The sequence below is a fragment of the Cynocephalus volans genome, chromosome 3 (genome assembly GCF_027409185.1).
Source record: "Cynocephalus volans isolate mCynVol1 chromosome 3, mCynVol1.pri, whole genome shotgun sequence".
Lineage (NCBI taxonomy): Eukaryota > Metazoa > Chordata > Mammalia > Dermoptera > Cynocephalidae > Cynocephalus > Cynocephalus volans.
In genome coordinates, this window is record NC_084462.1 from 142,512,059 (window position 1) to 142,538,898 (window position 26,840).

At 39.6% G+C, this 26,840-nt stretch overlaps 1 protein-coding gene across 1 annotated transcript; it reads right to left on the reverse strand.

Annotated features, from left to right (window-relative positions):
• Window positions 1-1,001: 1,001 nt before the first annotated feature.
• LOC134371620 (dehydrogenase/reductase SDR family member 7) lies at window positions 1,002-17,603 on the reverse strand. Its single transcript, XM_063088460.1, has 7 exons — window positions 17,313-17,603; window positions 11,555-11,707; window positions 9,753-9,859; window positions 9,025-9,264; window positions 5,778-5,900; window positions 4,894-5,109; window positions 1,002-1,210 (listed from the first exon to the last, which is right to left on the reverse strand). Exons 1-7 carry the CDS (start codon window positions 17,443-17,445, stop codon window positions 1,163-1,165), a joined length of 1,020 nt encoding a protein of 339 aa, XP_062944530.1. The 5' UTR covers window positions 17,446-17,603; the 3' UTR covers window positions 1,002-1,162.
• Window positions 17,604-26,840: the final 9,237 nt, after the last annotated feature.

Sequence of the window (26,840 nt, forward strand, 5' to 3'; positions counted from 1 at the left end):
CTTGGAAAAGTAACACCTAGCTGCTCTGGGCTTCTCTTTCTTCATCTGTAAAGGTAAGTAATACCACCTGTATCAGTGGGCTGTTATGAGGAATAAATGAATTAACTAAAACTAAACACCCCAATACAGCAAATTGCATATAACAGATGTTTAATAAATAATGGTGGCTATGAGTGCTACCTAGTGCTTCAAATTATAGTCATTTGAACCTGTCAACTCTTTTTTTTTTTTTTTTTTTCCTTTTAAAAAGATGACCGGTAAGGGGATCTTAACCCTTACCTTGGTGTTGTCAGCACCATGCTCATCCAATGAGCAAACCGGCCATCCCTATATGGGATCCGAACCCGGGACCTTGGTGTTATCAGCACCACAGTCTCCCGAGTGAGCCACAGGCCGGCCCAACCTGTCAACTCTTTTAAGAGAGTATAAACATCTTGGAGGTAGGATCATTTCAAATCCTTCTTTATATCTGCTCATTACCCAGCACTCTGCTTTGTGTGAAAGAGTCCATACATTTATGTTGCTGTGGTTTGAATATTTTTGACACCTCCAAAATTCATGTTGAAACTTAACCCCCAATGCAACGGTATTAAGAGGTGTGGCCTTTAGGAGTTGATTGAGTCGTGAATGGGATTAGGTATCCTTATAAAAGGGCTTAGTGGAGGGAGTTTGCCCCTTACCCTTCTTTCCCTTCTGCCGCCGTGTGAGGACACAGCAGCAAGGTGCCATCTTGGAAGCAGAGAACAGCCTCGCCAGACACCAGTCCTGCCGGTGCCTTGATCTTTGACTTCCCAGCCTCCAGAACCATGAGAAATAAATTTCTATTGTTTATGAATTACCTAGTTTGTGGTATTTTGTTATAGCAGCACAAATGAACTTAGACATGTTAAACAAATTACTGTAATTCTTTGGTTAGATTCTGTTACCCTAGATTTTAAGCAGATATTGCTAAAGTATTTTAAAATGTTCTTTTTTCCAAGAATGTAGTATGTGTTAGTAACTTTTTTGAAAGATTCACAACAGTCTTTTATTTTTCATTCATTACATGTTGAAAGCAAAGTTGTATCTATTAAAAAGTAAAATCACAAATTATAGGATCCATGCATAGGATTGATGTTTTCCATTTCTCCCTCCAGTGGCTTGAAAAGTGCAAGTGCTTGTCTCAGTCAGGTTTTTTCTTCCAGATTTTAAAATAAGAGGCGTCTGCATCCTGTAAAAGAGTGACAGTAACATAAATCAGACCCTCCTCCTACAAGTATTTACCCCAGTGTTTAACAAAGTTCTGTTTTAAGGAGCTTTATCATCATGATTCACTGTTAAGAATCCTTACAAAACTTGGGCAAATACTTGAATTAGGCTAAAAAAACCATAGCCAAAATTCTAGGTCTACACAAAAATATCTCTAATGAGTTTAGTGTCATTATCTTCTCTATATGATGTAAGTATCATTCATCAACTCATGCCATTTCTTAAATGCTGAATTCTCTGTTATTCTTATTCTGGGTCAGCGTATCAAAGCTACACTGATTTGCCCTAATAAATACGAAGAATAGTTCAGGGTATTTAGGATTGGAATTTTTGGGAGAAAACTCTAAAATTATTTGTAAACTTTCAGTACAGTGTTTACAAAATAAATCAAGGCAACTTGATAATCTCTAAGATGTGACATTTGATTTGGGAAGATGTGCATTTACCACTTCCAAGAATTTGCAGTAAGAAAGAAAAAATAAAAGTAATAATGATGATGACACAAAATTCAGTGCAGCTATTGTTCTTGATCCCTAAAAATAATAAAGATTCATAAAAACAACATTCCAGACATACTGTTCCCAGACTAAAGGATAGAAACAAATTTAGTCAACAAGTACAATTAGCTTGGGATAAGCTATATAGGCATTCTCTTAACTTAGATGCTTATAAACATATGTCAATAAGGAAATGGATATAAACAATAGAAAATAATGGAAAAGGAGATGATTAATGAGGTAGGGAAGAGAGAGTGAGGTAAAAAAATCTGAGGAACAATTTTTAAGAGTCTCTATGGTTTTGTGTAGTGAATGAGGTATTATGTCCCAGAAATGATGGAAAATGAAAGAATGCCCAGTTTATCATAAAAAAGAGTGATAAAGCAATAAGACCACAGAATAAGCAACATACAAGAGTACCTAAAAACACTCATGTAAGATTCACATTATCTTTTAATTCCATTTTTCCAGGAACTTTTTGAAGTACCTTTGTATTAAAATTGGTGGTAAGAATAAAAAGGCCATCATATTGTAGAAAGGCTAGATGTAATCAAATGCTAGGTTTTCTGACTAACTTTTATATTTTACAGTTAGATATTCTATAAACAAAACAAAATAAACTTCACATGGATATTTCTGAAAGAACAACTACAGTGGGATTGGAACTTTCTAGTCCCTGGTCCCTCTTTCCCCTCTGAAAAATTATTTCTATAATGATTCTTTCTCTGCCTATTATTGAAATCATTGAGATTGTAAATTGGTACAGACATTATGCAAAACAGTACAGAGGTTCCTCAAAAAAATAAAAATAGAATTGTCATATGATACAGTAATTACACGTATGGGTATATGTACCCAAAGAAAATAAAATCAGTATCTTGAAAAGATATCTAGAGTCCCACGTTCATTTCAGCATTGTTCACAATGGGCAAGATATGGAAACAACGTACGTGCCCATCAATAGATGAATGGATAAAGAAAATGTGATATATACGCAATGGAATATTATTTAGCCATAAAAAGGAGGAAATCCTGCCATTTGTAACAACATGGATGAACCTGGAGGACTTTATACTAAGTAAAATAAGCAAGATACAGAAAGACAAATACTGTATGATCTCACTTATACAAGAGTCCTTCAAAAAATTCGTGGAAAAATAGAATTGAGATAATATGAATCTTTTCACAAACTTTTTGAAGTACCCTTGTATGTGTAATCTAAAAAGTCAAACACAGAAGCAGAGGGTTGAATGGTGGTTGCTGAGAGCTAGAAGGTGGAGAAATGGGGAGATGTTGGTCAACAGATACAAATTTTTGGTTATAAGATGAATAACATATAATTATAACTTGTAAGATCTCGGGATCTAATTTACAGCATGACTACAGTTGATAATACTGTATTATTTACTTGAAATTTGCTAAGAGAGTATATGGATCACACACACACACAAAAATATGAGGTGATGGATGTGTTCATTAGCTTGATTGTGGTAATCATTTTGCAATGTATATATACATCAAATCATCACATTGTATATTGTAAATATACACAATTTTATTTGTCAATCATAATATAAAAAAACAAATCTTTGATCTTTACAATATGATAGCTGAATATCCTGCTACCTTCAAACACAGGATGAAAAAGAAAATAAAAGCACAACAGCTAACACTTATAACACTCCAGGCTGTGTTTTAAGAGCTTTCCATATACTAACTAATCCCCATAACAATCCTCTGATTAGGTACTATCGTCATTATTAATCTCCACTTTGTAGATGGGGAGATTGAGATATAGAGAAGTAGCTTGCTTAACGTCATGGAGCAAATATGGGTAGAGCTGGGATTTGAACCCAGATAGCCTAGCACTAAGCTCCATATTCTTAACCAGGATGCTGTGTTTCCTTTCTAGTAAGGTGGCCTTTCCCTGCCAGCTCTTATCTGTCACTGAGCACAATACCACTATATCAGCTGTCCTCCAAATTTAAAACTCAGGCACAATCTTTGATGAAGCTCACTTTTAGAACCATTGCACACTACCAAGTCCCAACATTATCAAACCACCTATAAACGATTTGGGCCAAAGCAAACTAGTCCACACTACAACTTGGTAGAAAATGAAAAGCCACCCTCATGATTTTTCAAGCTCTGGACATTTTAGTGTATTATGAAACAGTTTTATAACCTTTGAGTTTCTTTAAGCATTTTGCTGTGTTTTTCTTTTATTTTTCCCATGAGTAATTTTCACTGTTCCGCAAAAAGTTGGAACAAATTAAATGTCTAACAATTATTGGACTGCTTAAATAGGTAGGTTGTATAATGATATGTGTAGTATGATCCAGTTTTATAATTCTCTTTTTCATATATCAATCCCTACTGACTGATTTCTAAAAGAAGGTAGTAACTATGTATACAAAAGGCTTTTTAAAAACCATCTGCAGCAATAACTTTTCTTTGTAATCATAATCTATCATTTTTGGCTTATCTCATAACATTTCCTGTGCTGTTTATACATTAAACTCTTTTGATGGTCACAATTTTCTCAGAAATAGTAAATAATATTCCCGACTCATTGCTGTAAGAATGAGTGCTGAAAGAATGAGTAATCACCATAGCTCCTCAGAGACGGGCATAGGCACATCTCAGATGAGATAGAGCACTTCCAAATGAGGTAAAAGGAACGCGTACTATACCACGTGTATGCATCAGTTTAACAGAACAGTAAGTGCTTTAACAGAGGAAAGCACAAGGCTGAGGTGTACCTAGTCCTGGGGGTAGGGAGAGGGAAGGCCAGGCATGACTCCAAGGAGATGACACCTGAACAGACACTGGTAGGATGGGAAGGAGTTGGTGGGGAGAAATAGTGGGAAAGAGCACTTTGACACATAATGCTCATCAAACAGTAAGTATAGAAGAAAAAGTGGCAGTCTTTGACTTGATTTTACCTTGTAGAAAACTTCTTTCTCCAAGACTGGTAGTAATTTATGGTAAACCTACAGATATGCATGATAGAATACTTTCTATACTTTTTGTATTTATATCATGAGATTGGTGGAAGTTTGTAAGAAAGTTTTTTAAACAATGGAAAATCTTGTGTTTGCCTGCAAGATTGATACATATTATTAAGAAATGTATAAATTAGACTTACCAGACCACTCTTAAAGTTTTCAATCCTTTTCTTCCCTAACTTGCCAGTTATCCACCAGGCCCAGGTTGGCATATATTGCCACAAATATGGCATTGACAAAAAAGGTTGATCCGCAATCCAAACTTCTTTCAAATCATTGGCTATGCTGATTAACATCAGCCGCACACAGCGACTGGTTGCCATCTTCTGGGACTGGTCTCCATTACTTCCTACAGTCTAAGAACATTTAAAAATTAAGTGAATTCAGAGTATTTATCCAAGCTGTTACACAGAACTTTTAAGCTAGAAGGGACCCAAAGGCCATCTAGTTGAGTGGCTCCTTTAGTGGAGCCTCACATCCTTTAGGAGTCCGCATAGGTACTAACAGTGATTTATAAACATTTGTAATATTTCAAAAAGCCTAACAGAAGTCATACACTTACCAGATATGAGTATGCAGACTAATTAAGAAATGAAGTTTCTTTGCTTTTGATTAGAATTGTTTCATCTTAATGTGCTTAATGATAATTATATTATCATTTTAGATCAAATCATTAAGACATGCATTTAGCAAAGGAATTCCCATAAAACATGGAATCCATGGGGATGAAATGGAGGTAGAAGATAAAAGGGGTTTCTTGGTAGTGAAAAAAATGTGTTCCATAAGAGTGGTCACATGATAGTGGCTGCTCGTAAGTGGTATCGTAGCAATTTCATTAGCCATTATGAAAACTGAATGCCAAAGCATTCAGAATGTTAAGCTAACCTTAACAATTTTCCTAATGCCATGAGTTAAATTTTGTGAATAATTCATAAGTAGTTCTAACAGAAAAATCCTGATATAGAGTGATACAACAGCAATATATAATAAAGCATTCAAATTATTCTCCAACTAGAAATTTTACCTTTGTAACTGCCTCTGTTAGTGAATTCTTCACAATGTCTGATTGCACGGGTCCCGGGCAAATGTTAGAAACTGTTATACCTGGGTATTTGTCAAGTTCAGTTCGGAGGCCATTAAAAAAACCCTAATAGGCCAAAAGAAAAGGGCAAAATTAAATACAGACTCATTTTGTGATTTTTCAAAATATGTTCTGAAATGCCTGAGTAAAGGACTGGTAGTGTAATCATTTTAATTGCAGGCCTGGAGATAATCTAGGACAGACATTCTCAGCTCTTTCCAGGTGCAAATGGTTCACACCCCCTTTGGTAGTGGTGGCTCTTGTCATCAGTGATTTTTATGCTAGGCAAGCAATGGATAGGTAAAAAACTACCCCTGAAGATCTGATACACCCTCCTCATACTAATCTTCATCTCCCCACTCCAAAAGGGGTGCATGTCCTCCATTAAGAATCACTGAGGCCAGTTTTCTCTTTATTCCCCAAAGTGATCTAAAGTAACAATGTCTGAGGCAGTGGGGAGAAAAAGGGGATTAGTACTCCACAGAAACTATCACAGAGGAAGAATTCAACTTGTACAATTTATATTACTATTTTAATAGAATGAATTCGTTTCAGCAAACATTTATCCTTTGGGGGTGAGAAGAGGGTACGTGGCTGCTATGGGCCAAATGTGTCCCCCAAAAGATCATGTATTGGAAACTTGGTCTCCACTGTAACAGTGTGTATTAGTCTGTTTCTGTTACTTACAACAAAATACTTCAAATTGGGTGATCTATAAGAAAATAAAATGTATTGCTTACAATTTCAGTGACTGGAAGTCCAAAGTCCAGGGAACACACCTGGTGAAGGCTTTCTTTGGTGGTAACTTCAGTGATGGCAGGGCATCACAGTGTGAAAGTGGTGGAGCAGAGAGAGACTAACATCCTCATTCACTCTCTTTTTAAAGCCCTCAGACCATGGCCATGACCACCATTTTTAATCCTTTCACTACGGCATGGTCCTGAAATCTTATCACCTCTTCAAGGCCCCACCTTTCAATTACCATAATAGAATTTCCCACCCTCTTAATTGTCACAGCGGGGGTCAACTTTTGGGGGACACTCAATCCAAGGTACAGTGTTAACAGGGTAGGAAATCCAATTATATTTGAAAGGTGGGGTCTTTGAGAGGTCATTGAATTGTGAGGACTGTGCCCTCGGGAGTGGATTAACCCATTCAGGTAGTAATGAGTTATCATGGGTGTGGACTGGTGGCTTTATAAGGAGCACATAAGAGAGCTCTTCCCGTTCTCTTGCCATGTGATACCCTGCATTGCCACAAAACCCTGTAGAGACCAGAAGAAGGCCCTCACCAGATGTGCCCTCTGGACCTTAGTCTTCCCAGCCTCCAAAACTGAAAAAAGAAATAAATTTTGTTCCTTTATAAATTACCCAGTTCGGATATTCCATTATAAATGACAGAAAACAGACTAATACAATGGCTAAATGTAAATGTACAATAAAATGTAATATAATTGCCTACTGAATTACTTTTGTAAAAACCCTCTAGACTTAGAGATATTGGCCATTTCTAAATCAATAAAGAGTAAACAAATTTACTTCCCCTCATCTCTTTACCTTAATTAGGAAATGTTCCATGACTACATTGTCACAAGGCTGAATTGACTATTGAAAAGCCTAAACAGCTAACCTATGGTACGTCCTATATGATCTGACAACATTAAACAGTTACCAGCCCTTAAATGCTGACAACTAACAAACACAGTGCCTGTGAGGATTCATGCTGTCAGAGACTGACACAGTGCCTGACTCAGAGATGGACTGAAAGAAATGCTTAGTGAAGAAATGGAGAACCCCATACCTTTAACCTTGTGCCCCTCTGTAGCAAAAAAGTAGAGAAGACACCAAGCAAGCCAATACATCGGACACTAAAATCTCTCCTTGTTTGAAATCACATCTAGTACAGTGTGTCAACTTTTCAATGATAAATAAGTTCACTCCATAGCTTGATGGGAATCTGAGAAGGAAATATGCTCTTCAAAAAGAGCCTGCTGGTTTCTGTGTTTAACTACTGGTATAACTAACTAGAGTCTCAACCTGTCACATTCTATAAGAGGATCAAATCCAGCAGTAAACAGTGAGTCTTGGAGGGCACACCAGACAGATCATCTGTGTGTTTTATTGAAAGCATCCTGCATGTCTTATGAGATGCTTGGTGCCAAACAGATGGGGTGGCTGTCCTCCCTCATCTGCCTGCCTGAGGCTTGCCCAACTGTTCTACAGGAAGTGACTGACACCCCGTTACTAAATATGAGGAAATCATCAGTGTAGCATTCTGCTTCATCACTCTCTGCAGCCGTCAGCTCTTCACAGCAGAGAGATGTCCTGAATAACCAAAGCTTCAAGTTGTCATGAAGCTCTGATGACCATGCACCTATTGTATCTCATTATTCCAACAGTGAAACATTCTACTTAAACTGACCTTCAACAGCATTAGTTATAAATTTTGTGTCTCCTTTAATCATTCTTCCCCTATTGGCCTTATGATTTCTTCATATCTACTCTGAAGCCAACATTAAAAATTCATTCATTTCTAATATTTACACATTATAAATTATGCAACCCAAATCAAGCTTTTCTGCTAGCCTCTGCCTTGACTAGATTTTCTTCTTCCAATGAAACTACAGTGATTAGAGTCAAGGCTTTTCCCAGTAGGGATATGAGGCCCCGGATTAATCATCCAGTGGGCAGTACCTATTTCTGACATGCAAATTTAATTACACCAGGTAAAAATAAACATGAAGTACAAGGAGGAAGCAAAAGAAATCACAGAAATGGAAGTGGGGGATGAGTACATCCTGAAGTGTGTGTAGAAGAAAGGAGGGGTGAACCTCCAATTTGCCATGAAGATGTGGAAGGCATAAGGATAGGGTGAAGGGTGACTTACTGACTAGACTATATACTTCTCGAGGGCAGAGACTATATCTTATTATCTTTGTATCCGCACAATCTGTTGCAGTGCTTGGCACAGTACAGGTGCTCAGTACATGTTTGTTGAATAAGTTAGAGACAGGTGTGGCTCAAGTTGTTTTTAGCATTTACTGGGGACATCCTCTACCAAAGGGCTCTTGAGTCTTTCTTTCCATCTCCCTACATCACTGCCCAATTCCAATGACCTCACAGACTACGGCCATATCCCCCATATACACATTTAGGTCAGTTCTATCAGAGTTGAGTTCAAGCAGCCTTACCCGAAGAGCATGTTTGCTAGCACTGTATCCACTGCCAAGGGGTGCAGATATAATACCCATGAGGCTATTCACAGTAACAATCTTTCCTTGCTTCCTCTCAATCATGTGAGGCAGAACACAATTGGTCAAGGACACTGTTCCTAAGAAGTTAAGTTCTATTAGCTCCTTGTAGACATCCATGCTGGTATCCACACACAAAGAACGCTGGGATCTTCCACCATTGTTGATCAGAATGTCGATCTAGTTATACAAAATCAGAAAAGGGGATGTCCTGTGGATAGATTGATGAAATTTCTAGGGACAGTTGGTTATATTATTAACCTGAAGAATCAATGGAACAATGGTATATTTCTAGAATTCAGCAATAAGACAATAAAATAAAAACCAGAATTCACCAAAGGAACTAAATTCCCATTTCTAAGTGACTTTTTACAGAAGGTAATAAGTGTCATAAAAATAAAAACAGCAGTGAATTTTTAGCTTCTTTTGTTCTACATGGAAGAATTAGTACTTGTTAAGGTATGAAAAGTACTAGTTACATAAAGACAAAGACTCAGAGATTACGAGGCCAATCATGGGCCTGATCTTATTGCATAAAAGGGTTGCCTAAAGCCCTTTATTTTTAAAATTTATTTATTTATTTATTTTTAAAATGATAGCACCACAGATGGGAATCTCTTTTGCAGTTACTTCAAAGCAAGACTGTATCAATATAATATGCTACTTACTCTACCAAACTCCTGGAGAACTGCTTTGGTAGCCCCTTCATGGGAACTTCTGTCCATCAGGTCAAGGGGCAAAACGAGTACATCTTTTCCTTTTAAATTGCCATTCTCTACATAGAGACACTTACAAATTAGTGTGGAAGTTATGCCATAGTTCAATCAAGATCCCTGCTACTCCCATTAAGTTTAACACCCATGCTACAATAGGAGTTGGCAACAAATTCATTTCTGGGTGGCCTTGTGAAAGTTTCTCTGAGTGATCAGGAAGAGGACTAGTGATAATACAGCAAAATCTTATCAGACAAAAAGCTGGCTGGCTTCACAGGAAGTAGGATGGCATGCTTCAACTTTATATACAGTCGAACTCAAACTCTGGCAGAAATCAAGATTATACTACAAACTGAAAAAAAGAAAAAATTTAGAGCGATTTTTTTAGAAGTACAGACACACATACATTTGTTTTATGATAGGCTCACAACGTTTAGTTTGTTCATTGCACACATTAAAAAACAGTATTTTATGCTTAAAATAAGTAAGAAGCTCAAAGCCCTACAGTCAAACGACACATAGAAGCTTCTCTCCAGAGGCTAAGAATTCCAGAAGGCAAGGAAGGAAAAAGAAAATCCTGAGATTCTCAGCCAAGAAACAACATGATGAGCTGTAATAGGCCCCTTCTATTTCTGTTCATCAAAAGAACAATTGAAACTAATTTTCCTGGGCTCTACCTTGAAATACAACAATAATGCCAATAAGAAAAACAAACAAATATAGAAAATATAAGAGGTATAAAGGCTTTATGGGCAAAAGAATAAATTGTGAAACATCAACTGTACTAAAAAAAATAAAAAGGTCTACATCAATGATCTGAAAGATGAAAGGAAAACCATCAGCCTCATGCCAGGTAGGAAATGCTGATATGGTCCATCTACTCTGCCAGTGCAGGACTTGCAAGTCACAGCAGTGGAGGGACAACTACCATAAGAAGTAACCAGTGCAAAACCACAAGAAGCCTTTGAAAGCAATATCGTGAAAGGGGCCTTGTGGCCTTGCTGAGTGCTAACTCTCATTTCTGGGTAGTTAGCTTAATCAGCAAACTTAAAGATTTTAAAAGAATGACAAGTAGAAAGATGAAGAAAAATAGACTGCTGGAAAATTCAAAATTATCTCAGCTTAGGTACTAAATTTCCCATAAGAAATAATAACGTTATTATTTGAGGCTGCTTTCACTGTGAATATAACTACACCAAAACTCACACAAACAGAAATATTAACACTGTTACCCTTTATATGAATATGAAAAATATTACTTCGACTTGCATTTTTTAAACCAAAATCGATTCCTGTTCTTTTATCTTATATAATAAAAGTCTTACACTGTCCCATATGACTTTAATATATAACATTTTGGGAAAATGAGTAAGAATCCTTCCTAATTAAATGTCTGTGGTTACATACATGTATGTCATGGGTAAAGACAAAACTGTTCTTTCTCTAAGAGAAAACTATAAGTCATCTGGTCCCTAAAAGTCCACCAGCATTTGAAAGAACTGGTGGTCACTCCCTAATGCCAAGAGTCACTGCAAAAAAAAAAAAAAAGAGTAGAAAGGTGGCAGACAAGAAGAAAAGGGCATGGGCAACTCATGAAGAAATGACAAAAAAGAAGAGGATCTACATCAAAGCACTTGGAGCCAAGGTGCACTGCCCAGGAAAATCTCATTCTTTCCTATAAAACTCCCAAAACTGTGTTTGGATTTGGATTCTGATTTATTTCTAGGAAGCACTGCTGCTGCTTTAAACTGACTTACCAAGGCATCTTCTTTTCACTCTTTCCAGCTCATCCACTCTTCTGGCTGACAGCACAAGAGAAACTCCTAGTTTAGACAACTGGTAAGCCAGCTCCTCGCCGATTCCGCTTGATGCTCCAGTCACCCACACCACCATGTCAGTCAGCTCCCATTCTAGCGAGGAAGGAGTGGGGATGGAGGGGAGAGAAAGGAAGCTCTGGATTACACCCATAAATCTAAGATTAGCCAAAAAAAAATTTTTTTTTTAATTTTTAAAAAGCTTTAATCAATACCACTAAATATGAAGATGTAATATGTGGAGCTTAAAATTTTAAATATCCTAAGAAAATATCTCCTACCTAATTTTAAAAAAGCATGAATCCGAACCATATTAGTAATAGTTATCAACACAGTATTTTGTGTTTTCCAGAATCTTGATGAGACTTTCCTTCAAGGTGAGACTTGTAACTCCATGGTTTCATTCCAAGGCTCTCTTTATCTATGTATTTGATAAGGAAAAGTAAGGCTAAGAGAACAAAAAGTCATTGCCTATACTCACTTTCCTTATCCACACAATGAGGGATTCAGATTAGATGATCACTGAAAGATCCCATCCAGTTTTTGATTCTATCATTCTAATTTTTTGCAATGGAGGTATTGATAAGGAACATGAATATACCAAGTTCTGCTCTATAGTATGATAGAATCATCCTGAATTTTTAAGGTAATATTTTCTCCATTTGCCAATCATATCTGATATATAGCAGCCAAGGTCATTTTGTAAAAGTGCTCCCTAAAATCCTGAGCTTTCATCTTAGGAGAATCTAGTAGTTCGTCCAAAATGAAATGGGTATGACAGAGATGAAATGTACTCTGCTTGTCCAATTTTGTTTCTGTTGAAGACTGTAAAAATCTTACAGCGCTAAAGCCATGACAAGTAGTTTACTCTCCTTTTGTCCAATGAAAATCGTACTTCTCTGCAGGAGACGATGACCGCTGTCTATCTGAACCCTCAAAGTCACTGTTGTGCAAAGGACCCGTGTGCTTTATTTATTAAAACATGTGTTATTTACCAAAAATAGCAAACAAAGTACACCACTTACCATCACACTTCTGATTTTACATCAGGAAATTTAAAATCAGGAAACTAGGGTACTGTTTTAATCAAACAGTTCTAAATCCTAACTGTTGTGTTAACAGTACCAGCTCTGGAGACTGCCAGGGTTCAAATTCCAGCTCCATCACACACAGCAGTGAAATGCTCCCATGTGACAAGTCAGTGCTTTAATTTTCCACAATTGGCAATGCAATTAGTAATCAAAATCGCCTCATAGGATTGTTGAGAGAGATGAGTTAAAACATGGAATGCACTCAGAGCAGTGTTGGGTGCATATTCAGTGCTTAATAAATGTCAACTGGGCTGACCCCATGGCACACTCGGGGGAGTGCAGCGGCGCTGGGAGTGCAGCGGCGCTGGGAGTGCAGCGGCGCTTCCGCTGCGGGTTTGGATCCTGTATAGGAATGGCCGGTGTGCTCACTGGCTGAGTACCGGTCACGAAAAGGACAAAAAAAAAAAAAAAAAAAAAAAAAAGTCAACTATAAGTATTACTAAAATTTTTAACAAATGGACTTTATGGCAGCAAAGCATAGAATATTCACTCAGTAAATTGTGTGCCTTAATTTCTCCAGCCAGGGGCAATAGGGTTACTAATTCTAATGGCTTAATTTTTTTTATTACTTTCTGTGGGCTTAACATATTACCTTATTAAAATCCTCACAAAAGCTTTTTGAAAAAGTTATTATCTCAGGTTTACAGAAAGGGAAATTTTTACAGAGATTAATTTCACATCACAAGACTGTAAATCCATTAAGGATGGGACTTTGCCTGCCTGTTCATTGCTGTGACCTCAGTGCCTAGCACAGAGTCTGGAAATACAGAAAGGCCCCCCTAAATAACGATGGAATAAACACCCAAGAATCATAGCAGGGCTGGGACATCTAGCTCCAAAGCCCCCACTGTCCACTATCCTATGGAACACACATTTAAATATGAGTCATGTTTTAAAAACTCAATTTAAACATTAGAGAAAATACAACTTGTCCTCAGGAAAAAGGTTTCATGTAGATATCTGAACTAAAGATGGAAACATCCCAAATACTATGTCTGGGCTATAGTGCTTTCTGGCATATAGTGCACTTTTGTGGAAAAGCACAATTGAGCAACCTAGATGATCACTGGTTCATTCACTGACTACTCATTGTTCCAAAGTTCTGCAATGCTCAGACTACGGTGAACATCATTTGTTTTGGAACTGTTTACTCACCAGCCTAGAGCTAGCAAAGATCTTTACTTTTACACCCATAAGCAAGGAGTATTTCAAGCCAATGATGAAAACCTTAAAACAATCACAGCTCTGGCACCCTTCTTCCCACCATGGAGAAGAAAACTTTTTTATTTAGCACCAGCTTTTGTTTACCCACAAAATTGTACAGAATGTGGCATACATAATGCTTCCCTTAAAGAGCCTCTGAGAGCGGATTCTCAGAGCTGAAAAGAGGCCTACAGTCCAACCCCACAGCAGTTTGAGAATCCTCTCCTCAGGCAGTGGACTAGTCTCTGCTGAATTCCCCGCAGGTTGAGGACTAATCTAACCCTTCTGTCGTTCTTCTGCCGATGTGAGAGGCCTCTAGCCTCTACCAAGCAGCAGCAGTGGGCGGCAGCTCTGCCTTCTGGTGTCCGAAAGAATAAATTGAACCTGCCTGCCACATGACGGTCCCTCACGTGTGCAAGACAGCTGTTTTGTCCTCCATCAGTGCCTCGTCTCCTGCTTCTCTAAGTGTCCAGAGTGTGCTACTGTCCCTCACATGACAAGGCGTCAGGCTTCCTCACTGTTCTGCTCACATCCCTCAGCACCCACGCAGGTCGGTCAACGTCCCCACTGAAGGGAGCCAGACAGACCAGGACACAGGATTCCAGGAGGGTCTGGACAGGGCTGAGCAGGCAAGACGACTAAATCTCTGCCACTTTCCCTCAGAAGGTAGGGTCTGTGAGAGCCGGGACTGTGGCGGGCCCTGTCACTGCTTTGTCTCCAGTGCCCAGCACAGAGGCCAGCACACGCAGGCAGGTCCTCAGGGGACAGCTGTTGTTGTGTGCAATTGTTGCTTCAGACACTAAATGTCCCCAAATGCTTGCCTAATCTTTTCCGCAGCCACTTCACAGTTGACTCATATTGAGGTTACTGTCAACTAAAACCTGAGTTTTCCTCACATGTGCTGCTGTTGACAACTTTTCCTCCTCTGGATTTGTGCCATGGATTTCTCTGGACCAAGTACAATATCTAAAATTAGTCACCCTGAAATTTCTCTGTCTGAGATACATGCTTAGAAATGCAGAGGATTTCTCTAGAAGGATTCAGAAGAGGCAGGAAATGGTGGTTGCCTCCAGAGAGGCACGCTGGGTGGCCGGAGGACAAGCATGGGAGAGTTTTACTTTTTACCATATAGCATTTTGGATTTAAAAATTTTGAACTACACAAGTGTGTTCTCTATTTTTCAAAGTGACAGAAAAATAACAACCTACAGAAAAGTCACAAAGGATAATTTTTTCTTCTTTTTTCTTTTTTAATCTTGATAAAGTCTGCCACCCATCTTTCTAGCCTGAACTGTTTTGGGAATCTGAGTCTATCTCCAAGTTTCTTTAATCTTTTTTTCTTCATGCTCCCATTCCCACCCAAACCGGGAGCCTTTTCAGAATTTTTTTTCTCCTAAAACTCTCCCATGAAATTTTAATTCCACCAATATGCTGTGTGTCAGTTTATGTCTTGCATATATATGTGAAAGGAGTTCTATAAAACTTACTCTTTTGTCAATGCAGGTTCAAGAATGACTAAATTTGAAAATTAATTAAAAGCTATTAACATTTTACTTTGTACTGTACTTGCTGAATAACTTTAATGTAATTTATTTATTTAGATAAATGGTAATGTATCAAATTACATATGCAAATCTGCAAGTTATATAGCCATATAATAATAGCAATGTAATTAAATTAAAAATCCTTCAAAACTGTTACTTTTTCCAGCAAAAGTACAAGAACTGAAAAAAGTAAATGAATTTCTTAAAAATTATTTTTTAGTGATCTTAACTTTTAAATTTTCTTGATAGGAGAAATAATTTTTAACTCACTAGCTATTAGACAGTCATTCAGATACTGTCAACATTTTCCCTTTTCAGCACTTGACATAATTTGATGGCCTAAATAACTTGTACGATTAAATAACTTTTTTGAAAAAACCTATGTTTACTGAACACTCCAAGTCAAAGTTAACACAAAAGCATTGAGGATAAAACACAAACAGCATCCACAAGGCAGCCAATGGCAGCCAACAGGCACATTTCCCTGTTGAGATGGAGCAATTAATCAAGGCAAAATCCTAGAGTTAATAAAATTGTAGTTTATTTGAGATTCCTGCTTTAAATTTAAAAAAGAGTCTGCCAATCACAGCCAGCTATTTGCATTAGTTTTGTAGCACTGATCTTGCATACATGTTGTGTATTTTCCATAAACTCAATGTCAGTGCTGCACATGTACCCAAGAAAACCCAACCAGAGAAATGAAATTCTAAGGAATAAGATTTTGTCAGGTTGGGTTGACCTATGGCACAAAACACTGTAGGATCAGATTGTTTTCCGTCCTCCAGAACCAATTTTCACCCACTTGGGAGCTTATCACCACACCCCACCCCCACCCCCAGACCCATTTAGAAAGCACGGTCTGTCTTCTGAGCTATCACTTCCAAACAAACCTCATCACAGGCTTCGGGTGTTTTCATACTGGAAATTCTGTCCAGAGTAACCCTACTTACCCCAGCTCTTAAGAACCCGGCCTAGCTTGGGGCAGGTCATTTAATTTCTCTGAACATTAGTTTCCCTATCTGGAAAACAAGAATCGCTACGTAAAAAAAAAAAAAAAAAAAAAAAAAATGTTGCCCTACCTGGAAAAACGCCTACTTTGTAACAGCCTTGTGAAGGTTAGAGGTTAAGTGTGTAAAGTGCTGAGCATACTACCTACCTATCACAAAGAATGTGGTTAGTTAATGAACACACATATATATTATACGACAATCTAAGACGAAGCAATGCACAGATAAAAGTGGGATAGGCAGAATGCCCTTTATATGCCAATAAGATCTCATTCCTGGCAAAATGCCAGTTCAGTTCTTTCCACTGTTACACTTTTATCCTCATAAGTAGATGGGAGGGTGACGCCGGATTATCTGAGATTTTTATGTCAAAACTCCGGGAGAGTGAGAAGTGGAGGATAAACAACTTGAAGTAGAAAGCCCAAGCCCCCAGTCCTTACAACGGGAGCTCCCTTACAAACGCGGTGGGGACAATCACTGTTTCTCAAAGTGTCGCCCTCTGCCACTGCACCAGAATCCCTAGGATCCTGGTTAAGAAGTCAGAGTCCAGGGGGCGTCCCGACACTTCCAGCACTCTCTCATAGTCTGGCAATCCCAGGAGAGGTGTCCTAGGCTGGAAGGCAAGTTCGTGTCGTCTTGTGACCAGGGCAGAAGACAAAGGGACAGAATCGCCTCCTTACCCCGTCCTCTTCCTTCCCCACCCGGAGCTACTGGGAAAGGCGCAGCCTTCCACCCCGGAAGCTCCCCACAACCCGGAGGGACCCGGGACGACCGCGGAGCCGGCGGAGATCAGAAGGCGCGCCTGGGCCGCTCCGAGCCCCGCGTCCCACTGTGGAGGGGCCGCGGCGGGTCCTCACCTGGGCGTCGCCCCTGCCACTCGGCCCACAGCAGGGTCAGGTCGCCGTCGGCCCGCAGGAAGCGCAGCAGCTGCACCACAAGCAGGAGCAGCGCGCACAGCGCCAGCAGCCACAGCAGCAGCTCCGTGCTCATCGCGCCCGGCTCGGCGGGAGGAGGACGGCCGAGGATCTATCGCCGTCGCCTCCCGGATCCGCCCAGGGCCGGCAGGAGGGCGGGGCGGCCCGGGCGCGCCCAGATCCGCACCGGCGGCCGCCCCGCGTGGGGCAGGAAAACGCCCGCGCGAGGGCGCCGCGCCCCGCCTCGCTGCACGCACGTCGCCTGCGTGTGCGCCCGAGAGACAAGGGCGGCCGCAGGGGCGAAAGGCGCGGATGCCTTCATTCCTTGGCGATACGACTGCTGCTGCCGGAGTCACGGGATCTGTAATGACAGGAACGACTGTGAACACCCGTTTCCAGGGCAAATGGTTTTCAAAGTTCTGGTTGTGTCTACAGGGAGAACGCGAACATTCCACCTTTGAACACGGCCTCTTTTTCCTTCTCTTCCCCCTCTTTCTTCTTCTTCTTCTTCTTTTTTATTTTTATTTTTATTATTATTATTTTTTTATTAAGTAAATGAACCGAACGAACTATTGGATTGATTTCTCACTACCACTACCACCACCGAATGAACCCAGTCGCTGAGCTGGGTTGGCCCCTATCAACCTAAGTTTGCACATTGCAAATGACACGCCCATTGCTGGGGAAAAAAGTGCAGCTTCGGACACGACTGTCGGTGAGTTCTAGGGCCAGGTGCACGGGCTGGGGAGCTGCACCCACTGGCTGAAGTTCAGTAGTTGTACCGTCTGGGACCCTGTGGAAATTATTTCCTCATTTGTACCCATAAAGAATATGTAGGGAGGTTTAAATGAGAAAATGCCTGTGAAGGACACAGTACCTTGTACTCAGTAATTGTATTCATTCTTTCTTTTGTAATTATTGGCATTAATTACTGTTATGAATTATTTTTTGTTCTTTTTTAATTGTGGTAAAACGTATGTAACCTAATAATTTCCATTTTAAGCTTTTTAAATATATAATTGCATGGTTTTAATTGCATTCATGGGATACACCACATCAACAAAACCAAGGACAAAAACCATATGATTAGCTTAAAAGATGCAGAAAAAGCATTTGACGGAATTCAGCATTGCTTCATGATAAAGATTCTCAGCAAATTAGGCATAGAAGGAAAGTATCTCAAAACAATAAAAGCCATATATGACATACCCACCACCAATATCATCCAGAATGCAGAAAAGCTGAAAGCTTTTCACTTAAGAACGAGAACAAGACAAGGATGCTCACTCTCACCACTCCTATTTAACTTGGTATTGGAAGTACTAGCCAGAGGAATTAGGCAAGAGAAAGAAATAAAGGGCATCCAAATTGGAAAAGACAAAGTCAAACTGTTCCTGTTTGCAGATGATATTATCCTATATGTAGAAAAACCTAAAGATTCTACCAAAAAAAGAGTCGTAGAGTTGATAAATGACTTCAGTAAAGTTGCAGGATACATAATCAACACACCTTTGTGTGACTCCAAATCCTCCTGTCACGTGACAGACTGTTTGTTAAAATACATTGCAAAACCAGATTTCAGTAAACTTTACAGCAGAGCTGAGTAGAGTTAACTAGTTAAGGCTTTCTAAAATGCCAGCCTACCTCAGGGCCTTTGCATATACTCTTCTTTCTATGTAGAGTGATAGCAAGAAGTCCAAGATGGCTACAAATGATGCTCACCTCCTAGTGTACAAACTATCATGTAGTCCCCCCACCCCAACGCTGTATCAGTGCTGGTCATTGTAACCAATAGAATACTGCAGGTATGATGAGTATCATGAGTATGTGACTCCCAAGGCTAGGTCATAAAAAATATTACAGTTTCCACCTCTTGCTTTCTCTTGGTTCCAACTTTACTGAAGTAAAATTCCAGTAAAATAAACTGAATATATTTAAAGTATGCAATTTGATGAGTTTGACAAATATATATACCTGTGAAATCCTTACTACACTCAAGATAACAAAGAATTCCATCACCCCCAAAAGTTTCTTTGTGACCTCTTGAAATTCAACCCTTCCCTGCCCCCATCTCTAGGCAACCACTGGTCTGTTCTCTGTCACTATCGTATTCTGCTGCATGGATACCCCATAATTGTTTCCTTTGTGGAACACAAAGTCCCTTCTCTGGTTACTTCCAGGTCCCTGTCTTATGTCTATTCTCTTTGCCACTTCCTTACCTTGGCTCAGACAACTTCAGCCTGAGCAGGGAATTTGGTTTTGTAATTCTGGACCATCAGCTGTCTGGGATTACTGTCCGCTGAGATGGGGCATGGGAGAAGTGAGGAGAGAGTGATCTCTTTTAACAAAGCTGTATGCTGTTCCCAGCCAGCTAAGACCAAGGCTTGTCTCTTTATAGCAGGATCTTGATTAGAGCCACAAAAAGTAACCAACACAACAATAAGAGTTAGCCTGTCCATATGCTTCCTAAGTGTCAGGCCTATTCTAAGTACTAAATACAGTATATATTAAAACATTTAATGCTCACGACAATTCAATGAGTTAGATACTATTTTTCTCATTTTCCAGATGTGAAAGCTTAATTGATATTAAGTAATTAGCCCGAGGTCACACAGCTAAGACATGGTGAGCTTTGAACCAGGTAGCCTAACCTCAGACACCTGGCTCTTCAACCACCATGTGGTATTACCTCTCACAATAAAGCAGCCTAACTTTGTTCTACCAGATCCCTTAAAGCTTCCACATCAGTAGGCACAGGTCCAAATCTCAAGTAAACCACAATAATATTTTAATGAGTTGTTTCATTATCATATTATAAGAATTGCCCACCTGCCAGCCAGGTATGAAGGGACCCACTGCCTCCTACTCCACCCTGACAAAAAGTTCACATTTTAGGATCTTTCATTCCTAGTGCTTCATTTGTGGGTACCTATGTCTCAATCAGTCAGGACTCTCTCAACCACAAGTGGCAGGGACCCAACTCAAATTAGCTTACAAGAAACTTTTAAGGAATGTATTGGCTCCCCCATGTGTGAAACCCCAACCCTAAGGTTGCTGCCTGATTGAGGTCCACATGAGAAACACTAACCTGAGGGCCAGGAGGTAGAGCACAGCACTGAGGCTTGTTATTGGAAGATAGAAGAGGCTCGGGTAAAGTCCAGGGTCAAGTACTTTTATGTGATAAAATTTCTGATATTGGTTTCTAGTGTCTAAAGACTATCACTCAATGTCTGAAATCAATGAAAATGTATTAATTTCTTAGGGCTGCCATAACAAAGCACCAAAGGCTGGGTGTCTTAAACAATAGAAAGCTATTTTCTTGCAGTTCTGGAGACTTGAAGCCTAAGAGGAAGGGGCTGGCAGGGCTGGTTTCTTCCAAGGTCTCTCTCCTTGGTTTGTAGATGGCTGTCTTCTCCCTCTGTCTTCACATGGTCTTTCCTCTGCACACATCTGGGTCCTAATCTCGTCTTATAAGGACACAAGTCGTATTGAATCAGGACCTACCAATGTGACCTCATTTTCCCTTAGTTACCTTTTTAAAGATCCTATCTCTAAATGCAATCACATTTGGAAGTACTGGGGATTAGGACCTCAATATATGAAGGGGGGTGGCAGGGAGAGAGGACACAATTCAACCTGTAACAATAAATGCAGCTGAATTGATTGCTTAGTTATGTAAGAGAGCTACTCTGGTCAGGCCCAGTCTCTCTAAGCAGAGCAGGAAGCCAGTCTTAATAGGCTTCTGGGGAAGTGTAGAGTATGGTGACCAGCAGGGTAGGTAGATGGCAGCTGAAGAATTGTGATTACTTGTGTGAGACTTTTGTTGATTTGTTGGCAGTCAGTAGTGTGTTCATTGAAGCAGTCTATCCCCACCTGGCTTATTTCACAACCCACTTGCTGCTGGGTTGGCTTCCAGAAGCATGTTTGCAGAGGTGTGTTGTTAATTGATTAAAAGTGTTTAAACCAGTTCTATAGGTTCCATGGCTATAACACTGTCCTTTATTGATTCATTAGGTTTAAAATACGTTCTGGTGGCATCTTGTTACCTTAGTGCAGAACGATCCATCCTAGGAGTGTAGAAACTTTTTAAAATTTTCACTAGTGTCAGAAAATAGTAAATCAGAAACATTTAGTTAGTTATTTGAGTGTAGATAGCTTACTCATATACATGAGAGAAAAGCTTCAAGAACAAAGGCAAAACATGATTTATAAGGGTGAAGAGAGAAATAAGAGAAAAATACAAGCAGCCTGGGAACATTGACTCCTGTTTGCACAATTTTGGGGATAAGCTAATCACCTAGCATGTAGCAAAGAGGACAGTCTGGACAGTTGTCCTTGAGCAGGTGGACTGAGAGTATCAAAGAAAACAGTTTGGCTTTTTATGGAGTTTTGCAGCACACATGACAGGCTGTGATCTCTGCATAATGTCCCCCCGTGTGCCTCTAGCTAGGCCAGGTCTGTGTCTCTCCCTTACCAGATTCCTCACCAGTCACAGAGTTCCCAGGAAGCACACTGGCCTACCCAGTAAAGGAGGCTGTTGTCAGAGAACCTCAAGCCTAAACGGCACAATCTCTGAGGCAGTTCTTAGGCCCCTCACTGACTCCAACAACAGTGCAAAGGGAAGACGAATCCTTACTTTTTCTCCTCACACTAAGCAGAACTTAGGAGTTAGGGAGTGAGGCCTTCCTGTCCCTGTGCAACATCCCATGACATATGCCACAGATCAATGGGAGGTTTTATGGTAGTTATCTTACCCCTCCCTCTAACATTGGATATCATGTGTGTTTGAGGTCCTTAAATGTGTTATTTAGTGTATTTAAATGTATTTAGACCACATCTGAACCAAAGAGTGCATACCACCAAGAGGTATCTATTTGAAGGAAAACGCAGGTGACTTTGGATTGTCTTAATTTGGGAGGAAATGCATTGATTGAACATTGGAGAGTTGCCCTTTACAAATGGCACATATGGGCAGGGGCACTTTTAAAATGGCATGTATGGGAAGAAGAGAGTATGTGAGTACTAGTTAGCCAGTGGGCACGCATGTGCCTGGGACTTGGCTAATCAAAGAATCCTCATCCCCCAACCTAAGTAATGAGATCAGAGTGGAACCATGAGCCCAGCTGACCACGCAGCAGTCTCCCAAGGATCCACTTGCTAGTGCTATTGGGGAAGATTTTCTCTTGTGTCTCATTGACCACATGGAAGAGGCACAACTGAATTCAGAATAATCCTTTTAAGGATATCCAGAGAGTCAAAGAAAATACAGATAAACTGAAATATGAAAGAATGAGGGCAAGATGCATAGAGAAGCAGAAAGAAACAGAGTCGAGAGACAAATGGTGAGAGAAGCTTGGTCACTGTTAAATGTCTAGTTTCTAAGGCTTTTCTCCCAGTTTTCTGATCCATCCTGTCTTCTTCTCATTGAGATTGTGTCAATAAATTCTTTTCTTTCTCTGGCTCTACTAGTTTGAACTGAATTTCCATTACTTGCAACCAAAAGTCTTACATGATTTAATGCTTTTTACTTTTACTTTATGGAGATCATCATAATTGCAACTTTGTTATTTTAATTTAAATCTTAATTATAATTGCAATTTTACTTTTATTGCTATTTTCTCTCACTCCTCCATCGTAGACCTTGGCCCCTCTATCCATTCACGTATCCTGGTGCTCTCTTGTTTATATACCACCTATACTCTGATGAGTCCCCAAACTGTGTTTTTGGCACTGACCTGTCCCTTGAGTTCCAAACTCACATCCTCACTCGTTGCCTGAAACTCATCTCAAACTTAAAATGTCCAAAACAACTAATGATTTCTACCCCTAAACTTTTCCTGCCTCCAGTATTCCCCCATCTCAGTAAATGACACCCATTTGTGCAGCCGCAAGCCTCAGAATCAATCCTAGTAGGATGTCGAGTGGAAACTTTCTTGTGGTCTCAGAATTGGCAACTGGAATACAGTTATGTGGAAAGAGATATATTATGCAATCCATGTTCTAAAAAGGGTCAGACACCTCCTCAGGACTTATTCATAGCCAAAGAGCCTGTTTTGCCATGCCCAGACACAACTCCAGAAATTCCCTCTTCCCAATTCTAACCTATCCCAGAAGGAAATTGTCAGAAAGAGTTGTGGGAAATCAGTCAGCCAGTCAACAGGCTCAGGGAAGGGCTGTGGTTTTTCCCTCCTTTCCCATGCAGGGAATGTGAGTGCTGCCTCTTCCAAGGCAAATGAGGGAAAGCTACATGGGAACTGGGGCACCTGCAAGAAGAGAAACTGGCTGCTCGTTCTGCTGTCAGGCCCTGCTTAGGCAGCAGACTTGAGCAGGGAAAAGAGAAAATGAAATGAGACGAGACAGCAGAATAGACAGAGGGACCACAGTAGGGCTGCCAGTAAGACCATGATGGGGTGTGGCAAGGACTCTGGAATTCCCCGAGCGCCAAGTGATGGGAGGTAACAAAACTTAAGACAGCCATCAGAGGGGCTGGCAGCAGGTCAAAGGGACCAGGCAGTAAGACCATGGGGATGGAGCTGAGTGGTTAGGAGAGGTGTGATTGGGATCACATCTCCCTTGGCAGAGAACTAGGCAGAGGGAAGTCTCAGAATCCTCATAAGAGCCTCTGTATGGCCACTTAAAAGGCCCAGAACTGCGATGTCTGCTGCACAGAAGGCATCAACAGAGGAGAGAGGTTCGCAATTGCACAACCATTTAAGAAAAAGTAACTAGTCCCTTTACATCTCCCCTCTCCTGATCCAAAACTGGCCCGTGTGGGTGGCAGTGGGAAAAGGGGCATGAGCACGTGTGGGAAGAGGGATGGAGGAGAGATGAACATGAAAGTGAAATTGAGATGGAGTGTTGAATTGGGATAGGCTAGCTCTGGCATTATAATGCCTGCATTTTATCAGAAAACTGCCACCTCTCAGAAATACTGTAGAGGAACAGGAAAAGAAGATTCAACAGAGACTTGCATAAAATAAAACTGTTTCAGGTGTGTACCCTCCCCCATGGGATTGAGACTGTCCAATAAGCCAGTTGCTATTTCTGCCTCCAAATTTGCTTCTCACCTAGTGGGCCAAATCCCAAATCCTGCCATTTCTTACCCCATCCATTCTTACTACCCTGGTCCAAGCTGGCATCACCTCTCCACCGAATCACTGCCCTGGCCCCCGCATTGAGCTCACTGCTTTCACTTTCCCCTCCCCACCCCATAGCTATCCTCTACTCAATAGCCCGAGCTATCTTTTAAAGGCCTAAGTCAGTTTTCTACTCAAAATAATTGGAATAAAACCTAAATTTTGCCAAAGGCAATAGCAGCTGGTGTGTTTAATATCTTTAAAACAGAGTTTCACTGATAACACCAAGATACAGAGTTCAATTCCTATACCAGCCAGCTGCAAAAAAAATAAATAAATAAAATAAACAAAAAAACCCCACAAAAACATAAAATAAAATGGAGTGTCAGTAACATTTTATATTAATCAACAGTAACGAGTTATTAAAGAGAAATCTAATTAAAATAGAACAAAAAGTCTATTGCCTTTGGCTGGTTGGGTACAGAAAATTCTGGTACCGTGTTGTAGAAAGTAAAAATTTCTTCTCTTCTGAAAGAGTAACTGCTCCTCTGTTGATTTGTTGCCTAGATGATCTGTCCAATGCTTAGAGAGGTGTGTTCAGGTCCCTCACTATTGTCATAGAGTAGATGCTCCATCTATCTATGATTAAATAAAAAGAAAAAAATTTCTTACCTCACCTACATTGATAAGAAGACCTTCATTACCATTGCTGCCATCTCATAGAATCACACAAACAATGCAAGAATTTCCATCTTTCTCTTCACTCCCTACCACAATATTCACTCATTCGTTCCTTCAAAGTCTATTGCATTCTCTGAGTGCCCCACTATATGCCAGGTCCTGCCTTAGGTGCTGGAAATACATGAATGAGTAAAACAGATAAAAATTTCTTCCCTCGTGGAACTTACATCCTAGTGGGTGGAGCTTTTATTTTAACAATTAGATTAAAAGAATGCTGTGAAGTGTTTCTGGGGGGTATCAAAAGGCTCATACTTTTTCGTTCATTTAGTTAGTTACCTATTATTCAATAAATTAAGGAAGTGAAAATTATATTCTAAAACTTATCTTTTCGGAAGTCAGTTGCCAGTATAATGAAACACTTGCTTTCTATTGATGAAAATAAGTTTTCAATAAAAAGTATTCTTTCATTTTCATAAATTTGCCTTAATAGACTTATTAAGATTATAAAAATAGAAAAAGTTCATCGTAACCAATAAATACTGCAAAAAGGTACAAGGAAAAGTAAGTGATCTCCCCTGCACGAACTCTCACCCTACCCCAGCAGGGTGACCATAGTTCAGAGCCAGGGGTGTGCCCTCCCACAGCACCCCTTTCTTCATGTAAACATTCATAAATATTAGGATGAACTATACGAGGAAGAAATCCATGAAAAAATAGAATTAAAAGATAATATGAATCTTTCCATGAGCTTTGTGAAGTGCCCTCATATGAACATCCCATTTTTGTAGATTAAAAAGGAGAATCATCAAATATCAGCAATCTCCCTATTTTGGGCTGAAATTATAAAAATAGGATTGTATTACACACATCATATTGACACTTGTCTTTGTAACTTACCAGTATCAGGGACATCCCTCCAGACAGATTTAGTAGACTTGACACTTTCCTTTTAACAGCTTTTACTCCATTGAATAGATATGCCACAATTATTTTTTCATGTTCTTTGCTAATAGGCATTAAAACTCTTTCCTTTTTTATTAAGTAACTACAAACAATGCTTTACATCTGTATGTGTGTATTCCTTATATACTGATACTGTTATTTCTTTTAGATGGATTCCCAAGAATAAAATTGCTGAATTAATAGCGTGTATATTTTTAATTCTAATAGAGATTGCCAGATGATATTCCAAAAAATGTTGAACTAATTTTCTAGCAATGTATGAAAGTAACCTTTTCCTGGCATTTTCAACAGCACTAGATATCATTAATTTTTTTCATGAATATAGTGGCTAAGAAATATTTTCTCACTGTTGATTTAATTTTCATTTTCCCAATTACAAATAAAGCTAAACATCTTTTCATGTATTTTTGGCCACCCACATGGATTTTCTCTTTTATGAATTGTGTATCATTTTCTTCACCCACTTTTCTTTTTTTTTTTTTTTCGTTTTTGGTCATCAGGTGCACAGAATTGAATGAATCAGAATCCTTGGTTCATGAGTTACTTTCAAGATATGCCCATGGCATGGCAGCCTTTTATTAAATTTATTCTTACGTATTTGATATTCTTTGATGCTATTTCAAATTTTGTGTTCTTTAAAAATTATGTTTTCTAGTGACTCAGTGATGGTATATTAATAGGCTTTTGTTAATTGCTCCTACAACAAGCCACTGTGAGAAATTCTCCTATTGTTTGTAATAATTTGTTGGTG

Coding starts and splice junctions, on each gene's coding strand:
- LOC134371620 (XM_063088460.1), bottom strand. CDS start 17,445: ATGAGCACGGAGCTGCTGCTGTGGCTGCTGGCGCTGTGCGCGCTGCTC. Junction 11,708..17,312: donor GTGGCAGGGGCGACGCCCAG/GTGAGGACCCGC, acceptor CTTCCTCGCTAG/AATGGGAGCTGACTGACATG. Junction 9,265..9,752: donor TTCTCCAGGAGTTTGGTAGA/GTAAGTAGCATA, acceptor TTGTATAACTAG/ATCGACATTCTGATCAACAA.